This window comes from Macaca nemestrina, chromosome 2 (assembly GCF_043159975.1).
Source record: "Macaca nemestrina isolate mMacNem1 chromosome 2, mMacNem.hap1, whole genome shotgun sequence".
Lineage (NCBI taxonomy): Eukaryota > Metazoa > Chordata > Mammalia > Primates > Cercopithecidae > Macaca > Macaca nemestrina.
Window position 1 is genome coordinate 99,626,215 of NC_092126.1, and position 8,645 is coordinate 99,634,859.

Below are 8,645 nucleotides of genomic sequence, written 5' to 3' on the forward strand. Positions count from 1 at the left end.
AGATAATAATATGAATAAACATATTTTGGGGCAACTGTGCACTATACACTACAGAGTATACCCAAAGGGAATTTAGCAATTCTAATTTGTCCTTTTGGGGAAGGCTCCTAGACGACAGGGGCTTTGCTATCTTGTTTACAGATGGGTGCATTCCGCATATCCCCAGGTTCACCTGAATGCTCACTAAATACTCCTGGTCATACTGTTTCCTTCATCATTCTCCTCTTCAAGATTAAATAAAACCTCAGGAGTTACTCAAAGCAAGTAACACTTAATAAAACTCCCATTTCAACTATTATAACATAGGGACATTTTTAATATGTCCTTTCTTTACACAAAAAGTCTAAACTTAGGGTTAAGAAGTAACTAACACAGCAGTCTTTGGATCTTAAACAAGGACTTCAGATGGCTTATGGCTCCATCATTTTCAAATAATAACCCTGTTTTCACTGGTTGTTCTTGATAGAGACTCTGTTCCCTCAATTGGAACATCAGTGGACCCTCTCTTTTCTACCTTTAAAATTTTTCAGGGGCTTCTACAGACACTACATGCACAGATCTCCAGCCAACATGTTGAATGCATGTGTTAGAAAGAAGAACAATGATTTTGGGAGCAGAAGTAGCCCGGGCTGAATCCTGGCTCCTCCATTCACCAACTGGTGAATTTGGGCAAATTTTAAATTTCTCTCAGTTTCCTTATTTATAAAATACAGACAAACTACCTCTCTCAGGGTTGTAAAGAGAAAATGAAATAATGTAGGCACTCAATAAATGGTAGCCATTATTACTGTGCCTGTTGAATTAATGCAAAACATAAACAAAAGGAACCACCACATGGCAGTATGACTTTCTAACCTTTTAATGAGACTCATTTTGTTTGGCACAAAGATCTAGATCGGTGATCTGGTGGATGTGTTGCTTAGTGTAACTGCCCACCATGGCGAGCATTATATTGCTGGTCCCTAGAAGCATTTAAGGAGAGGCGTTATAGTCAGCAGTGGGATGCATGCCAACTGTTTTATTGATGATGCCTATTTGGACCACAAGGCCAGCCAGCATTTGGGCCTCAGGAAGAATATGGCCCCATTCATGTCATTACTCCACAATGCGGCGGAAAGACTGGACAGCTGGGGAAACTGCACCCCAATCGATGGGCTTCCGGTACTCCTTCTTGTCCAGGAGGTACTGCCTGCCACGGTAGTTGGGTAGCTCATAGAAAATCCAGACACCCTCCAGCACCTTACAGGAGTGGATCTCTCGCATATGAAATTGCTCCATGATGGAAGGGCAATCTTCAGTGGTTTCATACATCTGACCATTAAAATCCCCTTTCTCAAAGATCTGAATCTTATACTGGCCTCCACTAGGCTGAAAAGACACAGGAGAAAATGAACAGAAACCATTACGGAAATCACCAGCAGGTCAAGAACTTAGAGAACAGTATTGCTCAGAACTTATCACCTTGAAAGCTAGATGATCTGAACTCCCATCTCACCATGTACTGATTAAAACAGCTAACTTTCAGTAAGAAAAAATTAATTCTTCAAAACACTCAAGAGGCAGAGAGAGCACCCTGGAAATTAGTGTAGTCATTCTTGTGATGAACTGCTCTAAGATGTTATTCAAGCCCCAGCAGCCAACAAGCAGCTACTCATTTAGAGGTAGAAAAGACTCAAGAAAATTTTCACCTAAAAGCAAGAGGAAGCAGACAGAGGGTATGGGAAAGACAGGGACTGCACAGTCCCCAGACTCACCAGATGAACAGCTCTGCAGGAGCTGAGGCGGTCATTGAGGCCCATCCAACGCTGGTATTCAGGGTACTCTCCCTGGGGTAAGATGTACATGTACCCAGCAAAGTTGGGCCTTTCGTAAACAGCCCAGGTGCCTCCTTCCACTTTAATGGAGTTGCAGCGACTTAGGTATGTGTGGAAATCTGCACAGTCGCAGTCACAGTCATAGCGACGGCCTTGAAAATTTTTGTCTTCATAGAAGGTAATCTGAAGTAGAGGGCCAACAGAGAAAGAGCTGAGGAGTTGGGGGGCTTAATTCACAGATAAAAATTAGGAATATAATGCCTACTTTAGAAATTTCTTTCTCCTCAATTTTGAGGAAAAATATGTAGTTGTATGTCACCTTACAACATTGCTTTCTGACAGACAACTTCAGTTGTCAACAACAGAAATGAGTACTTCCTGAAAGCTGAACATGAAGCAAAACAGAAGAGGGCTCTAAGAGAAGCGAGCAGTCTCAGACTCAAGTTCATTTTCCTTCCTTTATGTTCCCACAGCTCTCTGTACTTACCACATTATATTATAAATTATCCATTTATATGTCTACGCCTCCCACCAGAATCCTAGTACACTTTTTCCAAGGCAAGTACACTTTTTCCAAGCCTTATTTGAGCTATCAATCCTCTATGCCCATCACTTGACTTCAATAATTGTTTCATGAAGATGAATGACTCCTAGGTGATATGGAAGATACAAAGAGAAAAATAAAACATAAACCTTAGCTTAGAGAGCTTATTTTAGATGGATGTAGAGATTTCATATATGAAAATATATCATATTATGTTCTTTATTATTAGTTTATTGCCAACAGAGTAGTTGCAAAGTAACAAAATGATAAGGCAAGAATGCTCCTTGCCTCCAATTATCAAGTTTCTACCACAATGCCTGGGGTAAGTCTCTGATGGCACTGAAAAATATGCAGCCCTGTGAAACCAGAAACAGTAAGTCTGGACTACAGAGCTCTCTCTCCACGATTAGCCTTACGATCTTCATCCAGCCACCTCTCTGAGCTTCAGCTTCCTATTTGAAGACTACAGCAGACTGGAAGTCCAGGGTTTAAAACAACTCTCAGAGCTTTTCTGGCTAAAACAGGAGACAAGAGTTCCTGGGAACTCCCAAGGATTCACCAAGCGGTTCCTGAAAACCATGATGAAAACTACAAATGGGCTACAGAGCTTGTCCCTTGTTATTCAATAATTCCACAATATTTTCATCTTTTTTTTTTTTTAAGATGGAATTTCAGATCAATGCTAGGTTATAAACTGAAATCACAGGTGTCATGCTTTGAACAGTTAATTACCTGGCATTATGCTGCCACCTTGTGGCTGATTTACTTTATGGACTTCAAGGGAGAAAATTATGTGAGTCATTTCAGATGAAAGGAGCAGAGCCAGGTATTGTCTTGACAGGATCTTTGAGCTGAGGATTGAAGGATAAGTAGGTATTTTCCAGAGGCAAATGAAAAGGAACAAACATGTTCAAAAGAATAAAGAAGTGAAAGAACATGGCCCATTATAGGGACAATAAGTAGTTCATTAAACCCAGTACATATTGAACATGTGGTGAAGTATTAGAAAATAAAGCCAGAAAAATGACACAAGAACCACGCTGGAATCCCTTTGGTGATTATGAGTGAGTTGGACTTAGTAGTGTGTGTCTAGAAACAGATGGCTGCTGTGGGCCAGGTGAGATATGATGACGGCCAACCAAAATGCAACTCCAATGTGAATGATGATGAGAAACCAGTAAAGAACTTCAGGATTTGGTGACTAATTAGATGGAGGGAATGAGGAGAGGAAGAAACCAAGAATGACTCACAAAAAGGCATAAAACCTCATTCTCCTCTACCCTGGGTATTTCTTTCTATCTAGATACTAATATACTAATAATTATTTCCCTCCACCTTAATCTTTCCCTTCCCTTCCCATTTATTTCAACTATTCTCTTTCCTGTTCCCTAAAAGGGTCGTTTTTCCTTCCCACCCCTAAATCATCTACTTCATCTCCTTTACCCCCTGCCCAAATTTCTTTATGTGTTCAGTTCCCTTCCCATCTTAGCACAGTATATAGATTTAGATACATGGCACCTCAGTTTATGGATGAAGAAAAAAAAAACAACCCAGTACTACTGCTTTCTTGCCATGTGACCTTGGACAGGGCAATTAACCTTACTCTACAGCTCTTCATTTGCAAAACAGCATGACAGTGTCTCTTGCAGATGGTATGTTCTGAGGGTCCAAGGGGATGTTGATAAAGTACTTAGTTTAATAGCTGACTCACAATTGGCAATAAGCTTTTGCTACAGTTTTTACAGATGAAGAAGTTAAGCGATTGGCCTAATGTCACTACCTAGTTACAAGTTAGTTGCAGACAAGCTGGTGAGTTGCAGTGCAAAACTCCTGGTGAGTAATCTATTGTTCACTTTATTTTCCTTTGCTGTCTTTCTGCCTGCACAGTTAGCTTCGTTTAACATGGCAGCACTTACTCTCTTGGACAAGAAACAAGGCTGGGCCTAAGCCTGAGGGGCCCTTCCTCGTGACCTGTGGAGAGATCTTTAGGAAGGTCAAATAACTTATCTGAGAATGGATAGATTCTAAACTCCTTAATTCATATGTTCTATTTGCCTTTGGTTTTTGACCAAATAGTCACCAAGAAGAGCCTTTGCAAAAGATATCCTACGGGAAATGAAGTTAATAATACTATTGATTTCACTTCATAGTTTCTCACATTTACTGCCTTCTGCACATTTGCTTGACTAATTATCAATATCTGCTAAGTAAAAATATACATGACACCTGATAAGGTCACCTGATGTCCACCCTCCCAGGAGACCAGCCAACCATCCAACAGTTGAAACAAAGCCCTCACCCTGTTGCTATGGAATCATTACTGAGCTCCAAGACTAAGCTCTCTTTTCAGTGGGAGACCTTCTATATCTCAGAGCCAGAGAATGTTGCACCGAGCTGTGCTCAATTTCTATTTGTAGAATAACCATGAAATCCATGCTATTGTCAGCTTAGAGGTTTTGACCCTTGGGCAAAACATTTTGTAGAGAAGGCTAAGAAATGTGCAGAAAGTTTTCTCAGAAATTGTTACAAAATTCCTATCATTATTAGGTTTATTTGTGGAAAAATGGCCTACTAATCCAATACAGCAGAGAGAAAAATGTCTTGAGTATCCCAGAGGTAATGAAAACATACTTAGTTAAATCTATTCCTTTTGCCAAGCCCATAACTCCTCTGATTAAACTGCTAGCAGGATAGTGGGAAAGGAAGAAGCAATGAGAAAGAGTAAGAAATAATTTACTATCTCCTTTACCCTAGCAAGCAAAAGTTATTTAACTAAATGAACAACTCAGCTATAAATAAAAAAGAGTACACTATTACTACTCTGCAAATCTTTAAAAGCAGATGTTTTCATCTAAGATGGCTGTATAACAGCTTTACCTCAAGACACATGGATATCCCTCCTTTAAGGACTTAAAATTCTTTTTTAGTGGATTTGCATGGTATATTTTCAAGAACCTCAGAGCACTAAAGACACTAAATTACAGAACAAGTTAACAGGTACCTCTGACATGATGCAACAGGAAGTACACAACATTGCCTATGTAGCTTTCTTGGCAAAGATATTTATTCTGAATCTAAACATGAGGAAACAATTAGACAAATCTAGATTGCAAGACTTCCTAAAAGACATCTAACCTAGGTTCTGAAAAATGTCAGTGTCTCAACAACAACAAAAGGGTAGGGGGACTTTCTTAGAGAGGCTAAAAAAATTGAAGAGAATAAAGAGACATGACAACCAAGTGCAATACACGTTTTTGATCCTGTATTGGGGAAAAGGCCACTATGAAGCACGTTTCTGGGGACGATCAGGGGAGATTTGAATATGGTCTCAATATTAGCTATTGTATTTATGGTAAATCTTGGGGACACGCTAATGATACAGTGTTTATACAGGGAAATGCCCTAGTTTTTAGGAGATACATGCCTAAATACTCAAGGCAAAAGTATAATAAAGTTTGCTACTAATTTTCAAATGATTTAGTAAAGAGAAAGAGATGGAGATAGGAGAGACCAAATATGGCAAAATGTCAACAACTGGAGAATATAAGTGAAAGATAAACAAATATTCATTCAACATTTCTTTCCCATTCTTTGAAGATTCAATGGGTTTGAAAATTTTCGAATAGCTGGGGGTAAAAATCACGCAGCGGTTTTGTCTCATCAGTGGAAGAGCTAAAAAGAAGATGAAGGCATATTCCCTCATTCCCAAAGCCCTACCTGAGAGAATAATTTCCAATCCAGCAATCGTGAGTCAAATACTTTAGAGGCAATTTTCTGACTAAAAGGGAGCACTTTATTTGGGGAACAAGTAAAAATAATTGCTTGAATGAAGGAGAGATGTAGGAGTTTATTCACCTGATTAGCCCATCCACTTTGGCCTTTTAGAACACTAATGGTTGAGGCTATATTTCAGAAAACAAAATTTTAATTGATTATTAAAAGTTTTCTTCTCCATATAATCCCCATTAGCATGTCTTATTCCTATGGAGAATATCAGTTGCATAGAATATTAGTTGCTAGAAGGCAGAAATAATAGTGATATTTATAAATTATTTACCTGTCTAGTATTCAACATAGCACCGTACATAAAGATAAACCCTTAATAATGTTTGGTAATTCTGTTAAGAGTAGAGAATATAATAAGCATTTCTTAATCTTCTCTCTCAATCCCAGTTCTCTAACCACTATCATACTCACCTCTAGGCAAAAAACCAAAAGCTTTTCTGTGTGTTTAATGTATCATTAGGTGAAAAGTGGGTAGGCTAAAAATCAATATGACTACTTACCTTGGTTCCAGTTTTAGACATTTTTGGTGCACAGACTGGTTTGCCCAGTGCTGAAAGAAATTCAGGAATGGCTACAGAGAGTTAGAGGCACAGTGACATTTATATGGGCTGGTTTCAGTCAAACATTTGCTTAGTCATGAGAACAGGATCCAAAAATTGAGTCAGTCATTTAGACGCTATTGATGGTTTCTAGAAAAAACAACTGGGATTATAAAATAAAGGAAAGCTTCAGTACCGCCTTTAATGCTTACCAAGCCCTGCTGCATTATAGACTTTGCTGAGTCAAGAAACCAAAACCCAGACAAAGTTGTAAAAATTAAAAACAAAAGAGTCCCTTTTTGCTTTTTTTTTTAATAGGAAGCAGCCTCTTTGAAATTCCTAATGTCCTTTTTCTTCAACAAAGCTTGTAAGAGGTAAGAGTCAGAAGACTATCTCTAATTCTGGACAGAAGCGACATGTTCTAAAAGCAACAAAACTTACATGACAACTAAATGCAATGCATGATCTTGTGTTTGGGGAAAAAAGTCACTATAAAGAACACTGCTGGGACAATCAGAAACATTTTAATATGGACTGTAAATTAGATAATGCTATTGTACCAAAGTTTCACTTCTTGAATTTGATCATTGTACCATGACTAGGTAAGAGAATGTCTGTTTCTAGGACATGTATGCTATCATTTAGAAGAAAGGTTCAAGATGTCTGCAACCTAACTCTCAAATTGTTGCGCAAAAATAAAACAATACTATCATGTCAAGAGTGGTAAAGAGAATGTAGCAAAATGTTAACAACTGGCAAATCGAATCTAGATAAAGGGTATGTTACAGTTCACTGACTTATTCTTGCAACTATTATTTAATTTTTTCAAAACACAATTTCTTTTTAGAAAAAGAGCTCTAATTCATAAGAAGGGTGCCACTGTATGTAGAAAAGTGACTTGGGACTCCTGAATTTGCCAAGGGTTACTTAATTAAACACAACCTGCTACCGGCTAGGTGGTCTTCTTTGCCCATAATACAACATTCAAACCTGTTCGGAGAACATTTTTTGGCCCTAATACACCTCTGACTTTAGGAATGAGATTGCATCTTATGTAAATACAAAACAACAACAACAACAAATTAACTTTTCTCCATTTTTAACTTTAACTGATCAAGTATATTCTCAAAAGTCCAACTTCCTCATCTTTCTATTAATAAAACTATTCAACAAATATCTTAATAAATGGGATGTATTATGGTCAATTCAGAAAATGGCAAATGTGCCTTGATATAAAGATTACTGAGAAAATATTAAGCTATATGCTTAGTTTTCTGAATTTTATAAACTTTAAAAAAAGTGTCTGAGTATCATTTATTTCATTAACAAATAGCAATATCTAAAATATATTTCTGTTACTCCAGTGTTTATTCGGTAATAGTCTGCTTCTTAAATTTCTTCTTAAAATAAAAACTATGTAAACTTCAATTAGAATTAAACATTCTGAGGGTTAATTTTTACTTTAGAAATACAAAAGACTTTTTTGATAGAATTACTAATTAAATGGCCAGAGAGCATACGAACCAATGTTTATCAGCAATCTCATTCGTTTCACTCGTTTGGTAATTTGACAATTTCACTCACTTATCTGAAAGAAGGTTTTCCCAGTCAAATGGAAACTTTACTTGACATTTTGAGGAATAACACTGCAAACCTTTTCTAAAATTAAAAGTAAAGCTATATCTTTTACAAAAATAGGAAATATTTCTTTGGAGTTTGTTTATTGAAAATTTGAAGCAGGACGTGAAAAATAAAGATTTTTTTACACAATTTCATTAAGTTCCATACTTTAAGGACTGAAATATAGTATAAAACTATTTCTGCTATATCTATATACCAACACATCATACTTTCTTTCCAATTATTTTTTAAAAGGAGTAGCAATTTCCTTTTAAATAGTTACAAAGAACTGTAAAACTCTTATTTAACTCTAGAAAGAATAAAATTCTTTCATCACACAAA

At 37.2% G+C, this 8,645-nt stretch overlaps 1 protein-coding gene across 1 annotated transcript; it reads right to left on the minus strand.

Moving 5' to 3' along the window:
* Positions 1 to 287: 287 nt before the first annotated feature.
* Positions 288 to 8,522, minus strand: LOC105480161 (crystallin gamma S). The gene is made up of 3 exons (XM_011738679.3): positions 6,645 to 8,522; positions 1,755 to 1,997; positions 288 to 1,368 (listed from the first exon to the last, which is right to left on the minus strand). Exons 1-3 carry the CDS (start codon positions 6,663 to 6,665, stop codon positions 1,096 to 1,098), a joined length of 537 nt encoding a protein of 178 aa, XP_011736981.1. The 5' UTR covers positions 6,666 to 8,522; the 3' UTR covers positions 288 to 1,095.
* Between the last annotated feature and the right edge of the window lie 123 nt (positions 8,523 to 8,645).

Excerpts from the sequence above, each read along its gene's own strand:
- LOC105480161 (XM_011738679.3), bottom strand. The coding sequence starts at position 6,665 with ATGTCTAAAACTGGAACCAAG. Across the intron at positions 1,998-6,644 it reads TGTCTAAAACTGGAACCAAG|ATTACCTTCTATGAAGACAA; the intron begins GTAAGTAGTCAT and ends CCTCTACTTCAG. Across the intron at positions 1,369-1,754 it reads CCTGCAGAGCTGTTCATCTG|CCTAGTGGAGGCCAGTATAA; the intron begins GTGAGTCTGGGG and ends GTGTCTTTTCAG.